This window comes from Nicotiana tomentosiformis, chromosome 6, assembly GCF_000390325.3.
Source record: "Nicotiana tomentosiformis chromosome 6, ASM39032v3, whole genome shotgun sequence".
Lineage (NCBI taxonomy): Eukaryota > Viridiplantae > Streptophyta > Magnoliopsida > Solanales > Solanaceae > Nicotiana > Nicotiana tomentosiformis.
This window is the reverse complement of record NC_090817.1, coordinates 87,186,626-87,207,071: the sequence shown is the minus strand read 5'-3', so window position 1 is coordinate 87,207,071 and position 20,446 is coordinate 87,186,626. Positions and strand designations below refer to the sequence as shown.

At 33.8% G+C, this 20,446-nt stretch overlaps 2 protein-coding genes across 5 annotated transcripts; one reads left to right on the top strand and one right to left on the bottom strand.

Annotated features, from left to right (window-relative positions):
- Positions 1-6,180: 6,180 nt before the first annotated feature.
- Positions 6,181-8,606, top strand: LOC104091712 (bifunctional monodehydroascorbate reductase and carbonic anhydrase nectarin-3-like). The gene is made up of 7 exons (XM_009597118.4): positions 6,181-6,287; positions 6,489-6,706; positions 6,801-6,907; positions 7,025-7,127; positions 7,281-7,448; positions 7,532-7,585; positions 8,352-8,606. Exons 1-7 carry the CDS (start codon positions 6,209-6,211, stop codon positions 8,430-8,432), a joined length of 810 nt encoding a protein of 269 aa, XP_009595413.1. The 5' UTR covers positions 6,181-6,208; the 3' UTR covers positions 8,433-8,606.
- A 3,307-nt stretch (positions 8,607-11,913) lies between these two features.
- LOC104091697 (nudix hydrolase 19, chloroplastic) lies at positions 11,914-18,715 on the bottom strand. Of its 4 annotated transcripts, none has more exons than XM_009597100.4 (7): positions 18,062-18,715; positions 17,050-17,190; positions 16,776-16,880; positions 16,085-16,184; positions 14,604-14,696; positions 14,067-14,341; positions 11,914-12,284 (listed from the first exon to the last, which is right to left on the bottom strand). In XM_009597100.4, exons 1-6 carry the CDS (start codon positions 18,659-18,661, stop codon positions 14,067-14,069), a joined length of 1,314 nt encoding a protein of 437 aa, XP_009595395.1. In that variant the 5' UTR covers positions 18,662-18,715; the 3' UTR covers positions 11,914-12,284. The 4 variants fall into 4 exon arrangements, with proteins under 4 accessions (XP_009595395.1, XP_009595401.1, XP_018624775.1 ...); XM_009597106.4 differs by lacking the exon at positions 11,914-12,284 and adding an exon at positions 12,527-12,894; XM_018769259.3 differs by lacking the exon at positions 11,914-12,284 and adding an exon at positions 13,201-13,753.
- Between the last annotated feature and the right edge of the window lie 1,731 nt (positions 18,716-20,446).

Below are 20,446 nucleotides of genomic sequence, written 5' to 3'. Positions count from 1 at the left end.
TATATAAGATATATATATATATATATATATAAGAACACCAAGCGCTAGGACCACAGGGTCAGGTTCTTTTAGGGATAGACTTGTGAAGATCCTAATTAGTATATATACTTTATCATCAAATATATCTATTTGTAAATTGATTCATTGACTTATAACTTACTTAGATGCATCGATGAATATTAATCGATGATTCATCAAAACGTCTCGACCTATATATCGATTAATCTATGTCATGCATTATTAGTGATGAACGAATGAAAAAAGAAGTTATTAGCATCAATTACAATATAGTGTATGTGTGTGTGAGAGAGAAATTACTCATATACTTAATTATAACTTAGAAAATTTACTTAGATAGATGCTATTATAATTTATTAAAAGTAAATAGTTAATATAATTATTTATAAAGATTATGCTTATAGTTTATAATTATTTTATAATAATTGTATAGTTAAATAAAATAAATGCTTATAGTTTTTTATAGTCAAACGGTCAACACTTAATGTACCGACCAACTTTGGTCTCGTGGAGTTTTTCCGTTGCCCCAGTCTCGTGAGTCATCTCCAAAGGGTCGACCTCCATGTCATCGTTCCTCCCGTCCTCCCCGTGATCGTTCTTCCCCTCCTCCACAAGACCGTTCTCTATACCGTCTTGTAAATGAAAGTTCATCAGACGGTGATGATGATGTTGTAGAAAACACCCCTTGACTTTTATATACTTTGAACTAGACAAATAGAACTAGTTTTGAACTAGTTCTAATTAGTTTTAACTTTGTTTTGGATTTTTATGTCCAATTGAACTTTAATTTGTTAGTTTTAAAGTATTTATTGAATGTTTTGGTTGTTGTGTTGTTGTTGTTGTTATTGTGTTGTTATTGTTGTGTTTTTGTTTTTGTTTTGTTGTTGTTGTTGTTGTTGTTGTTATTGTTATAATTCAGTTGTTATTAGGTGTATTGGTATGCTGGCAGATGGTGTAGCTGCCAAAATAGGCATTTTATGCCAAAATTAAACCCAGAATAACCGACCAAAGTTGGTCGTTTTTAATTTTTAAAAAATTATTCCAAAATACCGACCAAAGTTGGTCGGTTAATGAACATTTAATTCCCAGAATTCAACATTACCGACCAACTTTGGTCGGTATTTTGTCTGCACTATTGAGGTTACCGATTATAGTTGGTCGGTAATGTTTAATTTAAATTATTTTAAAAATATATATATTTTCAATTAGCGACCAAAGTTGGTCGATTTTTTTTTATTTTAATAATTAATAAAAAAATATAATTTAGTTAAACCGACCAACTTTGGTCGGTAAAATTAAATTAATAAAATATGTTTCCGACCAAAGTTGGTCGGTAAGTACTTAAAATTGTCAGATAGTCGTTTTTAGCTGCCGACCAATGTTGGTCGGTAATTTCCGACCAACTTTGGTTGGTAAGCCATTCCGACCATCAAAACACTGTTCACACCCTAATGGTCGCGTTTTGGTCGGTAATTGGCCATAACCGACCAACTTTTTGGTCGGTTTTTAGCGTATTTCTAGTAGTGCAAGCTACACGATCGCGAGCTCCTATTCACGAACGCGAAGAACAATACTACCTGCCTCCAAATTACACTACGCGAACGCAGTGCCATTGACACGAACGGGATGAAAAAAAATGAGATGACAGAACCAGCAACTCTAAAGCATGAAGAAATGGCCCGCAGCCCATCCGAAACACACCCAGCCCCCGGGACCCCGTCGAAACATACCAACAAGTTCCATAATATAACGTGGACCTGCTTGAGGCCTCAAATCACATCAAGTAACATCAAAACTATGAATCATACCTCGAATCGAACTTAATGAACTTATGAACTTTCAACTTCTACAACTCGCGCCGAAACATATCAAACCAACCCGAAATGACGTCAAATTTTGCATGCAAGTTTCAAATGACACAACGGAGCTATACCCACTCCCAGAATCGAAATACGAACCCGATATCAACAAAGTCAACTCCCGGTCAAACCTCTCAACCTTCCAAACCTTCAACTTTTTAATTTTCGCCAAATTGCATCAACTTAACTTACGAACCTCCAAATCTAAATCTGGACACACACCTAAGTCCAAAATCACCAAATGAAACTATTGAAATCATCAAAATAGCATTCCGGAGTCGTCTACACAAAAGTCAAAACTCCGGTCAACTCTTTTCACTTTAGCTTCTAAAGCAAGAATCATTCTTTCAAATCAATCCTGAATCATCCGAAATCCGAACTCGACCACACACGCACATCATAATGCATAATACGAAACTGCTCGAGACCTTAAACCACCGAACAGGACGCTAATTCTCAAAACGATTGGCCGGATCGTTACAATGTTCCTGATGAAATAATATTTGTTGGTATGAGTCAATTTTTCTATTTTGAAAGCAGGTGACTCAATGAAAACTATTAAACATGTTCTTTTTCCAAAATTTTAAGCTCTACAAACATGTCAATTTAGCCCCATCAGCACATTTAAACAACAAATTTTCATTCTATATTGTTGATCGTAATTCATTCATGAATGACATGACGCCCTAGAATTCTATAAACAAACACTACAGAGTAGTAGGAAGAAAATGTGAAAGACCAGAAATAGATAGGCAGGAGATTTGTGATACGAGCAAACTTCCGGAACAAGGCTAGACAGAAGAATTAACCATTTAAAATTTTGTTTTCCCAATTTTCATTTTATCTAAGCAGTACTTTGGAAAAAAGTCAACAAATCCTTTTCTTTTCACATTTTAAATATTGAAATAATTGACTGAACATGAACGAGGGCCGTTTAGACATCGCAAGTCTTCCCAAAATTCATTTGCGTGGTGCTTGTTTGGCCCCTTCTGAAACGTTTTTTTTCTTTCTTTTAAAACCTTGAGTTAGGTTTGGAAAAACTTTGTCGTGAACGAAACAAAATTTCTTAAGACCAACAATCATCAAAACATGTTTACGTTAGAGAATTTTTCCAGAAAAGTATTCAATAACTTTTTAAAAAAAAAAAAAAAAGGAATTGTCCAAAACGCCATTCCAAAACACGAGCAGTAGCCCCAGTCAGAATATCATTTGATTTAAAAATTAAATAGCTATCAACAAGATGAGGTGAATGAATGTGAGTCAATAGCCAGAAATATTAGTCTTTATGCCTACAGATTTGCTAGAAATTTCCTGAAAGAATAAGCCAAAAAATAGAAAACCAAAAGAGAAGCATAGTTGGAACTTTCTCTAAAATGACTATTTTTTAGATGCTAAAGCAAAATGTGCATTTTTATCCTTTAGAATAGGCAGCTACGAGTGCAAAGAAGTTGAAGTTTCAATACACCACGCCAATTTATAGCCGGTTTGGCCTGTTTTTTTATTTTTTTATTTTTTTTGGTCAAAAGTGATTTTTCGGTTAAAGTACTTTTCCAAAGTTAAGATATTTGGTCAAATTTTTAAAAAGATAAAAATACTTTTGAGTAGAAGCAGAAACTATTTTTGAAGAGCTGAAAAAATTTAGATTTTTTCAAAGGCAGAAATGTTCGGGACTCTCCTAAACTTGATAACTTTTATTTAGTTCCTCCTTAAAATTCACGTGGTCGTTAATATCCCCCTGAATTTAAAATTTTGATAGTCTTGATCTCCTAGATGCTGATGTGGCAAAGAGCGTGAATACAATCTCTTTTAGGCGCGTGGGAGGGAAGAAAAATCGAAAAATCAACTTCTAAATGGGGTATTTTTAAATACTAACCGTCACATAATCAAATATAATAATTTATTTGCTTCAATTGCATTTCTCGTTGTTTCTTCTCAATAAACATTGCATATTTTATCTCAATTGTAATTTTTTAGATACAATGAATATAAAGCTGAGGGTATATCGGAAACAATCCCTCTGCCCTTCTAGGGTAGGGGTAAGGTTGCGTACATCCTACCCTCCCCAGACCCCACTTGTGAGATTACACTGGGTTGTTGTTATACAATGAATATATGTTTCAACTATGTATTTCTTATCTTTTTTTCGATCCAAATCTACAAAAGTTAACTGAAACTCCATTTATTTTAGCCAAATAAAAGAAGATTTAGCCAAAGTAAGAAGTTCAAATGGTGTATTGCAATGACTATTTATTTAAACTATGCATTTTTCGAGTCAAATTCGCAAATATTTGGTTGGAAATTTACTATTTTTAGCTAAAATATTTATTTAGCTATGGCGTTCGAGCAATGTATTTTTTTAGATGCAATGATAATATGTTCTAGTTGTGTATTTCTTCTTTTTCCGACCAAATATGTAAAAGTAACTTGATTAAATTATCATTATCTTTAGACAAATAAAAAATTATATAGTCAAAATAACGTTGTCTCAAGTTTTATTTAACAGATTTCGGCACGAAAAAAGAAATTTAAATGCATGGTGGACTTAAAAGGATAAAAATATACATTTTATTATAAAAAATACTACATGGACAAAAAAAATCCATGTGGCAGCGCGTATGTCATACTCTCATGGATTGTCAGCGTCCAGGGGGATCGAGTCTATGAAATTGCCAAATTCAGAGGAGGTATTAAAGACCACGTAAAGTTTAAGGGAGAACTAAATAAAAGTTGTCAAGTTAAGGGGGGTCCTGAAATATTTTGCCTTTTCCAAAGGTACTTTTTTGAAAAGCACCGTTATGAAAATACACTTATTAGAAGCACTTCTTAAAAAAATAATCCAATAATAATTAATTCTCAAAAGTGATTTTCCAATTGATTAGCCAAATATAAATTGCTTCTCACCAAAAATAATATTTTTTTAAAAATAAGTTAGAGTTTAGAAGCTTGGCCCACAGATTATTAGACTGATATATAATTTAGATCTCTTCTTTTTAACAAGTTTCTGGAAGCAAAAGAACATTTTATAAGCGGACCATGCTAATTTCAAAATTACTGATGCACCTAATGACATAATTATAAAAATAATATCTTCATGTCACTACGTAGCTGAGTATTTGTTAAGGTTTATTATAAGTCTATATTGGCAGCAGCAGCCCTATTATTCAACAGCAGCAAGGTGCCAAAAACCTTTTCTAGAGATTTTTGCTTTTTTTCATTTTTCACAATAATTTTTTTATTTTGTTATTTTGAGAGATTTGTCATAATAAAAATAGATTTAAAAAAATATTGTAACCTTGGATCTCCAGTCTCATCCTTGATATCCAGACTACTTATCTCGTATTAGAATGGATAAGCAGGAAACTTTGCAATTCATCAAAACTTTAAATAACAAGATACTCCAAATAAGAAATTAGGAAACATCAAACACAATCCATGATTCGGATCTGCAAGTAATTATTTTTTTAAAACCGTCAGATCACCTTTGCTTGATCGTATAAGAAATTCCTTATGCTAACGATGTATTTAATAAAAGTTGTAAATTGAAGTAAAATTAGAGTAGGAAAAGAAATGTACATGTCCTCCATAATAAGTTGTGATCCATTCCTCTATGAACTCATCCAAATTAAAAGGAGCTGAATAGAACATGGTATCATTTCTGCCTCGCCCTATAGGCGCATCACCATCTCACGGCATGCTTAAAAAAACAAAACTAGCTATTAATTTCTAAAATTATTAATTTTTCACATATATATATTTATGTGTCTCTCAAAAATATTGGGTTTAATAAATTTGGCTCCACTCTCTCTTCAAGGTCCACCGATCCACGGTAGGGTTTGAACTCGTATTTTTTAACCTACACATTGCATATTGTGCTCTTACCATCGAACCAATGCAAGGACATGCAAATATAGGTCCTTGTATCAATATCAATTGCGTGAATGATAAAGTTTTATTTTAAACATTCCATGCAACATGAATAAACAACAATAATGAATCGCTCATGAATGGTCATGCTAGCGAGAAAGATGATGTTATCGTGGACGTCAATTAAATAGAATTTCAACCAGTAAAAAGTCAAGAGAAGAATTTCAAAAAGGAGTCCTCGGTCTTTTCATGTACCTTATTTTATATTAATCCAGAAAGTAGTACGATGTTTCAAGCCCACCTGAATTAAATTAGAAATTTCGCATTAGAAGTTTAGTCAAAAGCAACTTCTTTTTGGTCACAGCTTCACATTAACTTATCCTCCCCTATATAATGATCCAGGAGTTTTCTGAATTTGCTCATCAACTACATCAACATTTCAACAGTTGAAGATATATAATAAAGATATGGCAGCAACCAAAAGCTTGTTCATTATTTCTTTTCTTTTCCTTTCAAGTGCATTTCTTGCAAGATCTGCAGAAGTTGGTACGTTAAAACTATTATAGTAATTCAGCTCCAGTGCATGTTTGATTTTAGTGCGTGCATGGCTTCTTATTTTTGGTGCTTTCCTTTATATACAGTCAGAATGAGTGTGATAATTTTTATATGTATGCACATTTTGATATTTTTATCCTAGATTCGCGTTTGTTTATTGTTATGATTTTCTTATTGTCTGGGAAATTGTAGATGATGAGAGTGAGTTTAGTTACGATGAAAAAAACGAGAATGGACCAGCTAACTGGGGCAAGATTTATCCAGAATGGAACACCTGCAATACTGGAAAATTGCAGTCTCCAATTGATCTTCTTAACAAAAGGGTTGAAGTAGTATCAAACTTGGGAAAACTTCGTAAGCATTACAAACCATCCAATGCCACTCTCTTGAACAGAGGCCACGATATGATGGTAAATTGATAATTGTGGATCAGTACTACCACAATATTTAAAAGACTCCTCGACTATGATTTTATTAATGAGTGATTATAATTTGCAAACGCAGTTGAGATGGGAAGGTGGTGCAGGTCACTTGAAGATAAATGGAACAAAATATCAACTCAAACAATGTCATTGGCACACACCTTCTGAACACACTATCAATGGAAAAAGGTATTGCCTAGCTTACATATAATAATGTTATATATTCACTGCGAATTGTTATTCTATGTTTCTCTTTCTCTTTTCTTTTTTTCATTGATTTTGTTTCGTCAATATCAACAAATGTAGGTTTAATTTGGAGGCTCATTTAGTACATGAAAGCGATGATGGAAAGACTGCTGTAATTGGAATCATGTACAAGATTGGACGGCCTGATTTCTTCTTATCTATGGTAAACACCAATATATTTATATATAATTAACACAAGGATTTAACTTATATATCAGTGACTATTTTAATTTTTAAAAAACATTTGACTATTAACCTGCTAAGGTCATTTGCCTTATTTTTTGGGGTTCTTGACGTTGTTATCTTTTTATCACAGATAGAGAAGGATTTGAAAGCTCTTGCCAATACAAAAGGTATAGAGAGGGCCATTGGAACTATTGATCCAAATCTAATAAAAATGGATGGAAAAAAATATTACAGGTATATTGGCTCTCTAACAGTACCGCCTTGCACTGAAGATGTTGTCTGGACTATTGATAGAAAGGTAATCAAGTACTTAATTAATTTTATGTGAAAAAATTTCATTTTGAAAGTACTTACTTAATTTTATGTGAATTTGTTTCTCAGGTGAAAACTATAACGAAAAGACAAATGAAACTGATCCGAGAAGCTGTTCATGACGTGAGTTGCTACCCCAAAATATTAGCAATTAAGATTTTTTTTTTTCTCTAATTATATTATCATCCCTTATAGTTATAGTGGATGTTTCTGGATCCAACTCTTATCGAGGGTGTTTGGCTAAGCTTATAAGCTGGTCAAACTGGCTTATAAGCACTTTTTGGTTTATCTACGTGTTTGATAAATATCCAAAGTGCTTATAAGTTAAAATCAGTCATAAGTCATATGTTGGTCACCTCCAACTTATGACTTTTTAACTTATATTAGTTTATCCTTAATAATATTTTCTAATTCACTAAATATTTTTCCCAAAATAAATTTTCTAACTTTCTTTTCATTCCATATTCATTGTTCATCTTTTTCTTTACAAAAAAATCCTTTTAATTTATAATCTTTTGTAAAGTTTTTAAGGATATTTTAGTCATTTTAATAAAAGAATTACTTATCAACTTTCTTTACCAAGTACATCAACTGCTTATTATCAGTTTCATTATGTCTATCCAAACACGTAAATGCTTATTTAAAAAATCAGTTTCAACACTTAAAAATATTTTTCAGCACTTTAAATTTATCAGCTATTTACAATTAACTAATCGAAACGGGTTCATTAAACAAGGTTGACATGTGATAGACTTTTCAGACCCAAAAACTTTTTATGTTCAATTTGTGTGATTCTAAAAGGGTGGTTCTTCAACTGAAAAACTCAAGAATCTACTTATAAAGCAATGTTTTTTTGACTATTCATTTCTCTTTGTTTTATTTCTCACAGGAATCTGAAACCAATGCCAGACCAGCCCAGCCAGTAAACAGACGTCCTATCAAATTCTACAAACCAGAAGAAAGGCCCTGAAAAAGAAGTGAAATTATTCTGTAGCCATAGTTCAAAAAGAGACCATACGCTCTCTCTAAATTTAGCTGTTGACGTCGTTATTATCTACTAGTAACAGATGATTGTATTAATATCTTCCTTATTGTATTTATTCATTGGATCATATATAGTAATAAACGCCAGTTTCTGGACGAATTTGTTTACGTTTGTGAGCCTTGAATTTGTCTGCATTTCTTCCAGCATCCGACAAGAAGAATACGATATTACATTTGTAGACACCTCGATTTGTTGGTAGGAGTAGTACTTGATAGTGAAAGCAAAATCATAGTCAATTTTTGAAATCACAAAGAGGAAATTTCAAACTTAGACCAATATTTTTGGACGATTGATCACGCCAACTCTAGTCCTTAGAAAAAGGATAAGCAGTCGCTGCAAATATAATCCGGTCTAAAAGTTCGGAGTCAAATCCCACATAGAATTAAGGTTTCGGTAAAACTGTTCAATATCACCGAGAGGACAAGCTCGAATAACTTTTAAGTTACTTAAACTAATTAACTAGTGATTATCAAAAAGCAATAGAAATTTATCAACTAAAGAAACTAAGGGTTGGAGACAAAATTAAGGAGGTCTAGAGTTATGATTTCCCCAATTGTCGGAATCCTTCCCACTGCGTCTCCTATAATATCGCATAAGTATTCTCTACTGATCATGAGCACTCAACTTATCGTAATTCTCTCTCGAGCAACTATAATAATGTACTAGTCATGTTCTCTCGAATTACGGTAGTTCGCACTTGTTTTATCGCTCACTAGGATCACGTCAAAGCTTCGTTATCTCTAATCTCGCTTTTAAACCCGCAGTATTGATCTTTCATACACCTTAGGAGTGACTTTGTTCAACAACTACCTAAATATGTATCATTTCTCAAGCAACACATAATAAATAGGAACAATCAACCAATGGCCATTCAATCAACTGAAATAAGCACGTAGTTGAACAAATAGATAAATCCAAAGGTTAAATTGTATTAAAATATAACAAGAATTCATCCTCCGAGAGGTTCCATCAAAACTCTAGATAATAAATTAGTTACTCATAATAGTATGTAAAAACTACAATACTAAAAGTCATAACCAACAATGAAAAGTAGGAAGAAGAAGGGGAAAAACGCGTGGTTAAATCTTCCTCCTTGCTTTTAGCGTATTCTTGACTCCTTGGGTGTTGTCTTACCCCTAAAGTAGTGTCTCCCCTTTCAAAAGGACGTTTTTGGATGTATTTATATCAATTAGGGTTGATGTGGGGCGTTCTTGATCTCTCCTAATTCGAAAAGGACATGTTGAGTCGTGTGCTAGAGTTGGTGCAACGCGTGACTTCTAGCACTCTCTCAGTTATTTCTTTGTTCTTTCGCGTGCCGGGTCCAGTGCCAACCTCCATACTGCACTGTTTTTTTGTTAATTCGCTAGGCCATTTCGTGCCTACTTTCATGCAATGCACCAATTGTGGCATGCTCCCTGCATCTCTACTCTTTTTGCATCAAATCATCCAATTCTTACCAACTTTCATCCAAATTCATTCCTGCACACAATAAACATGTAATGAGCATATTCTATGTTTATAAATATGTAATCTACCACAACTCACATAAGAAATAATTTGCAAACATACTCAAAAACATGTATTTTTCATCGTTTATCAATTACCGGAGCACGTTTTATTAGATGACGAAAGTTCACTAACTCCCACGTGCCATAAATCTTGAGTAGTAAAACGGATGAATTTTCACATTTCTCACTCAATATTAACAGTCGATATTTTTTTCTTAGGGGAAACATCCTGATGTGTGAAATGTTGAGTTATATGGTTGTGACCTTTATATTACTACTCCGCAGACACAAAAAAGACCCTAATTTATATGGGATCATAACTCATAAGAATCTAACTTAATGACTAAGGGTGTACATGGGTTGGGTTGGTTCAGATTTTCTAATTATCAAACCAAACCAATTGTATCGGGTTATTAAATCTAAATACAAAACCAAACCAATAAAAGTCGGGTTTTTTAATCTCGGATTTTCGGATTTTGTCGGGAGGGTTTTCTTAGTCTTCATAGCACAAAACGTAAAATTTGTGTTCCAAATATTTCTTTAATCCTAGTAAGACAGAACTATATAAAATATTTTTCAATAAAATAACATAAATATGAGGTGAGTCATGGCATTGTACTAAAATATTCAACAATAAAGATAATAAAATCGCATAAAATAAATATTATTAATAAGTTATAATGAAAACAAATATAATTTAAAATTATGACTAATAAGTACTCCTTATTATTTACATGATTAACCGCTAAAATAAAAATAAGTTATACTTACATTTCATCTTATCCATGAAAAAACTAAAAAATAGATATCCAACACTATTTTCATCCATAGTACAATTGAATTGAATGTCTTTTATTAGCATTAGTATTGATTTGATTTTGGTTTAGGATTTATTTGAGTTACTAACATTTATGGACTATAAAACTTATTGGAGCATCCAAAAATTATAAGTCCAAACTTGAAATAATACGTTAAAAGATAAAACTATAAAAAGCTTAAGAAATATTTATAAACTACACTACCATAAATATTTTTATGTATTAAATATATTTAAAACTTTTATACATATAATGTCGGGTTGGTTTGGTTTCGATTTGACTTTTTTTAGTTAAAATCAAACCAAACCAAATATAATCGGGTTTTTTTTCCAACACCAAACCATAGTCAAAAAAAATTTCTCGGTTTGACTCGAATTATCGGGTTGATACGATTTGTTGGTTTCATTTGTACACTCACAGCTAGCAGAGGGCATTGCTGAACTCCTTAGCAAAGATTATTTTTTGCTGATGAGATCTATTTTTATGGAGTTCTAAAGAAGTGAGACCAAAAATCTAGAACATATACTTTTCGATTTCCTTTAACTTCTCGGACGTCCGAGGCATCTTAAATTGCCTTATCATAATATTAGTCAAATTTTGCTTTGATAATTCTCCACATCTCCCCCTAAACAAAATTCTCCACTAAATTATCCGTCAAATTAAAGCCAACTCCGTTGATCTTGAAAAATATATCACCTCCAATCTACTTTAATTGATTTTTGCTCTTTTTTTCCCACGATATTTGATTTTTACAAGTAGGAATTAACTTCTTTTTTTTTAAAGTAGCCCTTGAAGTAAAAAGCCTAGGAACATTTATTGTATTTTCAGTAAACAAACTACGGTTAATATGATCAATTTCATTCTTAATTAATGCTAAAAGATGAATTCAGTGTCGTCTTTTGGATTAGAGCTGCAGAAGATGAGACTATTCGAAGCTAAAAAACATGTACACTGTAAAGAGAGAGTGACCGGTCAGACGTTAGATTTCAGTAAATTGTTATTTAAATGAATAGACGTCACAAACATTTGAAAATTTTACATCATGGAAATTGAAAATTGTAGAGTAAACGGGAGAAATGGTTGAAAATCAAACAAAAGGTGCCATCTTTCGACTTCCAGGTAAATGTAATCTTTAATGAATTAACTAATACGACATAATACGTATTTTTTAACATCATATATACCTTTTTTTCTTGGGCAGAAAGTCACGAACTCCCGTAGGCCGTTTGTTTTTTGTTCTTCGCTGTTCTAAAAGTATAACTCTCAAACCTGAAATTCAAATTACAGAGAGAGAAGCCAATGCGCATTGTTTACAAAGTATACATGTACAAGGCACGCGCATTTTGGACACTTGCTAGCAGTATTCAATCGCAAAGGCACTGATTGCAGCACCGGTGGAAGTTCATGACTCACTGCAAGATTAATAGTTCGTCTCATCGGAAGATTGTCGCCTGGAAAAAGAAAGAAGAAAAAATATGAAAGAGAAGTTGCATTCGACGACGAACTATGTGCTCCGACACGGGTGCAGGTGTCCGACACGGGTGTGGATCTAGAGATCGGATCCTTCGAGATGTAAATTATAAGATTCAGGGATATGGATATGGATCCTAATACAAATACGGGTGCGGGGATCCGGCTAAAAATAGATCAAAAAAATAAAAATATCTCTAAATTTTGTGAGATACCTACGTAAAGCTTGTAAAGTGTGGATTTCCTTTTTATTCTCAAGTTGTAGATACGTAAAGGATTGGATTTCAAGATAAGGTATATTATTTTCTTCAAATTTGCCCAAGTTTTGGTTTTGATTTTGAAAATCAAATTATATCTCGTCTCGAATTTTTCCGTTCATCGTGGTCAAACTACCCAAAATTGTTTGACCAGATCCGGTATGGATTCCATACCCACACCCATACTAATGTCATGTCGACACAGGTGCGGCACCTAAACTGCCGTGTCGAAACAACTTAGACGACGAAAGAAATCCCATCATGACTATGAAGTTTCAGCATTCACTATAACATCCATCCAATTTGAGCGCCCACAACAATCCTCCATATTTCTCTAGCAAAATAACAAGAAGCTGTAAATACATCCAGGAGGTTATTGAGAAAAAGCATATCTAGTCACAGTCGATTACATTTTATAGAATTTACAAGAAAAAAATAAAAGTTAAGTTTGTACTAAAGTTCTTCTAGTAACTATGCAGTCATGGTAGAAAGGGAATTCATATATGGTATCTTACTCGCACTATACTTGCACCACATAAACTCTACAGCAAAACAAAATTTAACTCTTACATTTGTTCTGTTTGAATGATACATCCGAAATTATAACCTAAAATTTCCACAACTGCCAATCGCAACCAAATAATTAAAGAACCCAGGAAGCATATAAAAATTCCAAAACATAGTACAACAAACGTCCCCGACTTCTAATGATCTCTCAAGGGAATATAAAACTTCTCTAAACAGGGATAAGGCTCTAATTTGGACGAGTTAAAACTTAATAATCATTAACCTTAACAAATTAAACAAAGTAAAAGTTGCTACTGAACCTATTCAAACATCTAAAACTATTCAGTCCTCGTCATTTTCGTTTCCTAGTTACTGGAGAAAAAGATACAAATTCTAATGGAGCCTGCTACTAATAGTGATGCCTAATATACTTGCAAAGGCGATGGAGGAGCGCAACCCACATGTCCAAGAAAGGAAGTGGTGTATCATTGTTCACCCTAAATACAGGATACTAATTTGGCTCATTGCCAGTGGGATTATCCGGAATTTGTACTCAAGTAGATTAACAACCATGTCGATCTACCTTTGCATTATAATTTCAAGCTCCTCCTTATCTGAAGACATGGAAAATCTTACTTACCTAAGAAGGTTTGAAAATAACATTGTTTATGTCAACTACTAAAGTCCTGTCATGCAGAAAGACATCACCCGTGTTAATCTTACCACCTAAGTAGAAAAACTTTGAGAAAAATGTAAACTTAATGGTATAGAGCAAACTGACACATTAGAGGAGCTTATTACAGTATTAACATTGCAACAATGTCAGCAACTCTATTTCTTTTCTTTTCTTTTTTATTAATCAAAAGCCACCCTCATGGTGGGGGGTTAGGCATGACCCTACCTCGTAAATTAATAAAGCAACTCTATTACAAAGAAGAGATTTTACAATAGAAAGATGATAGACGCAACAAGAATAAATAGCACTAAAAGAGCACCAACCTATAAATTTGAGAAAGAACTTGCAAGTTGTTTAACTTGTGCTTCAGCCCCATTCACCCAAGAGGAAATGAGATGATGAGCAATTGCAAAGGGCCCAGGTATAAACATAGGAGCAAGTTCCCCACTTTCCACATTGAAATCGGATGACAAGCTCTGTCCTCTTTCTACACCCTTGCACATTTGGTCCACTTTACCTGCGGCTGTCCTTTGTGCCTTCTTGTATTCCGCAAATGTGAGCGCCTTTTTCACATCTTCTCTGCTGTGCCATTTAGCATCTGGATCACAGGTTGATTCACCGTCACAAAAAAGAAAGAAAATGGCCATAATCAAAATATAAGGTGGAATCCACACATTATAAGTCAAGGGGCCAATGATAAATTCTAGAGACCTACTATCTGAATTCTTTTCCAAGAGGCCCTGTTTTACCACATTCCCCCCAACCCAAAAAAATACGAAAGAAAGGGGCAGTGTGGGAGGGGAATTTTCCTTCGAACCTTTGAGAAAAAAATCAAACATAATAAAAGATTTCTATGTTACCTTCTAATTCCACCTTATCCACATTAATATCCAGCGATTTTGCATACGCAAAGAATCCCACCATAAGCTGGCACGGCATGGTGCTAGGTCCAACTGCAAAGGAATCATACAGTTCGTCCATAATCACAAAAGGAAAAGAAAATGGCATGCAGGATACACACAAAATATACAGTAACAAATACTAGTGAAAAAAAGGAAACCTCTGAAGACCCATTTCATGAAGCAACTAATTGGCGCACAATCAGATCAACAATGTTCAAAAGGGAAAAGGAAAGATAATACGCATTTCCCATTAACCCATGCATAATTACGCATCACATCTCCTCTAAGAAAGGGTATGGAAGAGATTGAGCAACTTTATTCACAGAGTGAAGCAGGAACAACTAATGGCGAGATCTTAAAGTGAATACGGCACGCAAGGTGAGACTAACCATAGGCTCGCCGCTGACAGAACCATGCAGAAAAGATTATAAACAAATAACAACTTTGTCAATTATAAAAAACAAAAGGTCCAATAAGACAGGAAAATAACAACAATAGCAAACAAATCTGATATATAACTGAGAGGGCCTGGAGTTTTGATTTCACAAGAAGCAACAGCAGAGAATGCTTCAACTTCTGTAAATATGCTTGTTTTGCAAAAGCATTCAACCAAAGGACAGAAACTTATAGGGAAAGTAATAAATAAAATTGTCGTTGCAAAACATAGTCAAACATGAAAGAAATGTCAGGATAATATCGAGAAGATTTGTAGCTAAATAAATCCAAAAGAGCAACTTTAGTATTCATCCAATATATTGTTATTAAAAGACATTGCTTCATCACTACGATGCAAAGCAAGGGGTTATTGCTTCATGGGTGAAGTCGTGCACTTCAGAGAAGTATAGGCTTCAGAGAATGATGCGCAAAGTTATCCAAATGAATATCGGTTGGCTTTTTGGATCTCAATTTTGAGAAGTTGGATTAATAATAAAATTTTTGTATATTGGATGTTGAATTTATCATTAGTACTAATTCATATTTCCTTTGTCCCAGTTTATATGAAGGTGTTTGACTGGACAAGAAGTTTAAAAAATGACGGAAGATTTTTGAAACTTGAGGTCTAAAATAAACCATAGAAAAGTGTGGCTAGAAATCATCTCATTAAGGGTAAAAAGAGAATTTTAAAGTTGAACTGTAACTAAATATAGAAATGTGTCATTCTTTTTCTGACTGACTACAAGGAGAGAAAGTCGCATAAATTGGAAAGGAAGGAATATATGTTTTGCATTTTCTAAATTTTTCTTAAATTGTGTGATTCACTTCTCTTTCTTTTCAAGCTCCACAGACCTTGTCGCTTTTTAGCGCTTCCTTCTTAAGAATAGCTGATTCCATAATTACTTTACATCATAAAAAGCAAGGTGTATAAGATCATATAAAATAAGAAGTGCCAAGAGAATGCATGGGAACAGACACAGCACATCTGTTTCCAAGAGCATTACCAGGCCAAGGCTGAGAACTATGGTACACAACTTGTCCAACTTCAATACCAGTCTCCTCCCAAGTTTCTCTTCTCACAGCCTCTTCCAAACTTTCTCCTGGCTGGCAGCACATTGAGAAAGTAATTAACATGTATTCAGAAATAAACTGTGAGTGACGGGATCGACAATCAATGCCTGCTAATTACCGATTAAAAAGAAAAAGGGGGGCAGCAAACCAAGGGGGGGGGGGGGGGAAGGAATACTCCATCCATTCCATATTATATGACAGTGTTCCCTTTTTGATTTGTTCCAAAAAATTGACACAATTTCTTTTTTACGATAAGACATTGTCATTTGTAGACCACAAGATACTAAGGTATTTAGCATGTGTCAAAAGTCTTGCCTTTTTTTACTCGAACTAAGTACCCTGTCAAACATCATCATATGAGATGAAATAGAGGAAGTTAATAAAAATTGACCAAGGGCTAAAAGTAAATAACTAATATACTGATGCAGAAATGAGGTTCTAGTGGCTAAAATTTCTTTTCACCATGGACAACATCCATGGGGATCAAAACTTATGAATGCTACTTTTTACTAAATTAGGTAATTGCATAAATGAGGAAGAAAAGCTATGGGCAGCTCGAAAATGCATGGCATACATACTTCTGTTGTTCTAGGCCTTACTTAAAATCAAAAGTACGAGACATACCTCAATGAAACCAGCTAGACAACTCCACATGCGAGGTACAAATCTCGACTGCCTACTTAATAGCACACAGTCATTCTCTTTGTCAATAACTAACATAATGACAACCTGTTGCGAAGGCAAGATACCAAAAGAAAGTTAGGATTCTCATGTAGCATTTCAATATGTAAGTCCCATAACCTCTTCCACAAAACAAAGAAAAACAAGTAAACCAAACATGAGCACAATCACAAGCAAAATCTAATCAGAGAGAAGAAAATGAATCTGATTGACATACGGGATCAACTCGAGGATATATTTTCTTCTTGCACAACTCATTAGAGCATTGTTTCCGCCTCCCAGCATCAATTAAATTGTTCTTACCTCCACAAAATCCACAAAAACGTGATACCGTATGCCATTCTAGTAATGATCTGGCCTGATAAAATGCCAAAGCCGAAAAAGTAAAATATAGCATCAGTCAACATGGGCACCAATTTTTAGCATAAGTATAATAATGAATAACAACTAAAGCAGAATGTTACTCAATATTTGGATATGCACAGCTCAACAATGACAATGATGTGGCAACTGTAACCCAAATTCATTTGCCATTTATCAGAAGAAGAAAAAAAACTGATGCTAGATGGTATTATCAGGACTCTTGGACGCGTCCGCACCATGTCTGCACTTCCTGAGACAACCAACCCTTAAAACAATCTAAATATGACTTTGGTAAAGAATACTTAAAATACTAAAGGTCCATTTGGTTATAGGGATTAGGGGGGTTATCCCAGTATAAAATTTGGGAATAATTTTGTCCAGTGTTTGATCATGGGTATTATAAAACCAGGATAAATTTATACCAAAATCATGGGATCATCCATCCCATATAGGAGGTGGGATTATAATCCTAGGATAACTTGTCTTGAACCAAACGACCCCTTAAGTTTGAAATGCACATTTACAATGTGACATTAACTGCATAATCAGGTTTGCAGTTCTAGATAGAGATTAGCAGCCATTCTAATCCTAGTTACCACACCTTTTTCGCCTACAAGAATCAACATATCTAAATATAGATAAAATGAGCTGCCTGAAAAAGATACATGGGTTTAAAATAACAGCAGGCAGTGGCTAGTTTATGAAACTGCTTCAACTACCTTAATATGCCTAGTTAAGCCATATGCCTACTAATCACAATGCAGGCCACTAGAACAGCTATAGGTGATCCAATTCAACAAGAAATGATAAAAGATGGATTTTGTTGAAATTGTAATGAAAAAGCAGAAGTAAATAGGAATACATACATGACCAGCAATAGCAAGTTGAGCCATGGCTGAAGCATCTTCCCAATCAGAGGCAACCATGAGAGTCCTGAGCTCAACAAAGCAAAATTGCCTAGCACCTAATTCATTTACCAATCGACTACCAGCCTCTGTGACATCAATAGCCCAGTACACAACATAAACGCCATCACCATCACCCTCAGAATCAGAACCCAAGTAAACCAAAGAATCTTCACTCAATTTTACCTCAGAAGAATTCTCCAAGAATGCCTTACAATCGTTAAAACTCAACCAAGCCAAGTGCCAATTAGGCTCAGGCGAATTCTTGAGTGAGCCGGCTAAAGGCCTTCCCTTTCTGAAAGGCAAGATCTTGAAATTAGGGGAAGTGAGTGAAGGGTTATCCGTATGATCTTTTAAAAGAAGGGTTTTAAGGGTGTGAAGAGCAGAGGCTGGTGAAAATGGATCACTTGGTTTAGGGGTTCTTAGCTTTATGGGGTTGCCTGCAAAGGCATGAGTCTTGAACAAATTCATGGACAAGAGTGGGTGACTGTGTAGTAATCTTGGGTTTTGGGAGAGGGAGACAAGTTGGGAAGAATTTGAGAAGGAAAGACGAAAGATCATTGCTTTTTGATTGGTGTTTCCTCAACAAAGGAAATGAGGTTGGTGTATGACACGTTGACATCTGTACTTTTGGCTCTCTCTATTGTGTCCCCTGCGCCACCACGTTGTCTTCTACTTAGCCACAATTTCATTTGTACACCTTGGAGTGCTTTTCTTTTAGATTTTGTCTACATTTTGGCTAAATTCCAAAACTCAATAGCTAGTTTTGTACCAAAATATCACTATTATATTTTTTTAAAATTACCTCAAACTTTTATATTTTATAAAAGAGCCCATCATTTATTATTTTATAACAATGTTGCTTCGCCTTCTCGGTCATCTGATAGTGTATCATGTAATTCATTATAAAAATGATAATTTTGTATCAAATTTATTTATGTTCAGGACTATGATTTGTGATAATATAATGAATGTTATTGATAATGGTATTGTTGGATATTTGTGATAATTTTTAGAACTTGTGGGTATAAGTCATGTTTCATGTTTTTTCAAACCAAACATCACCCAAAACAGATGTCGAAACACATTTTCATTTTCAACCCAAACTTCACCCAAATCAGATTTTTCAGAATAAATTTGAAAATCTATGGCCAAACGCTAGCTTAGTATTTATTTTTGTTGCTCATAATTCCTTCTCTACTCATATTGGATCTTATTAATTCGAATTTCAGATTATTATTTTTTATTTTTAAAGCTTAAACTCGAATTTTCTAATTAAAGGTGAAGAAATTTGATGTTCGCGGTGAAGCTCTTTTTTCTTATACTTTCAAAGTATGAGTGATACCTTATTAATTTAAGAAATGTTACTTCAAAAGTTGTGTATTCTCTTCTTTGTGATTTTTATGTATTTCTCACCTCTCTAACATAAATAAAGTTGGTATTTTATTTACAGGGCGCTCGAGCTCCCTTAACCTGGAATGTAACTAGGTATCCATCCATATATAGTGCATTAATTTCCACGAAAGTCTTTTAGCACAATTCATATGTAGGATCCACGTAACACACAAATGTCTCAAAGATATGAACTCTAATAAGCACATGTCAATATTGATTCCAGTTTCTATCATCAAATATGGAAGCTGTAGTTAGTAATGGTTCCTGTCCTAGTGTTAAATCCATCATAAAGATCCACAATTAGCCCAGATGACATCACTACTTGATAAGTGAAAATTAAAACCTTATGCTTTAGGTAGGGGGCCTCTCAATCTTGATAACCTGCCTTTATTCAACAATTGAATGTGTCATTTAATATGTAAATCGTGTGTGGGATGAATTATAACTTCATTATTAGTACTATATAAGGGACCATGTAAAGAGTTTTGTAATCCTTAGTTACTTTGTAACTATCTTGTTAGTTTGCCAACCAAAAGGGTTTGCTCTTCCAAATATGTCTTTGTATTTGTTATTTATGACTGCATATACTAAAGTATGTTTCCAATAAATCAAGATACTTTCAAATCCTTTTTGGCAATACATAGCCCTTTAGACTAACTTTTTACGGGTGAAGTATGTACCATAACTTTTTTGTTCCTACTTTATTTCTTTTTACTTAGGTTCCTATATTTAATTTGGTAAATGCATTAAACTTTGAGCCCTTCAAAAATGCTTGAAAAGTTTGTGAATGACGATGACGTCATCTAATAGAAATAATTATGCACAAAGATAAATCTAAAGAACTAAAGAGTGAAAATCGTACGTTTTCATAAAAAGTATAGATGTTATTATTTTAAATGTTCAAATGTGGCCGAAATAAAAATCCGAACATAACATAATACAACCATGAGC

Excerpts from the sequence above, each read along its gene's own strand:
- LOC104091712 (XM_009597118.4), top strand. The coding sequence starts at position 6,209 with ATGGCAGCAACCAAAAGCTTGTTCATTATTTCTTTTCTTTTCCTTTCA. Across the intron at positions 7,128-7,280 it reads CTGATTTCTTCTTATCTATG|ATAGAGAAGGATTTGAAAGC; the intron begins GTAAACACCAAT and ends TTTTTATCACAG. Across the intron at positions 7,449-7,531 it reads TCTGGACTATTGATAGAAAG|GTGAAAACTATAACGAAAAG; the intron begins GTAATCAAGTAC and ends TTTGTTTCTCAG.
- LOC104091697 (XM_009597100.4), bottom strand. The coding sequence starts at position 18,661 with ATGATCTTTCGTCTTTCCTTCTCAAATTCTTCCCAACTTGTCTCCCTC. Across the intron at positions 17,191-18,061 it reads AACTTGCTATTGCTGGTCAT|GCCAGATCATTACTAGAATG; the intron begins GTATGTATTCCT and ends GCATTTTATCAG. Across the intron at positions 14,342-14,603 it reads GGATAAGGTGGAATTAGAAG|ATGCTAAATGGCACAGCAGA; the intron begins GTAACATAGAAA and ends CCTGTGATCCAG.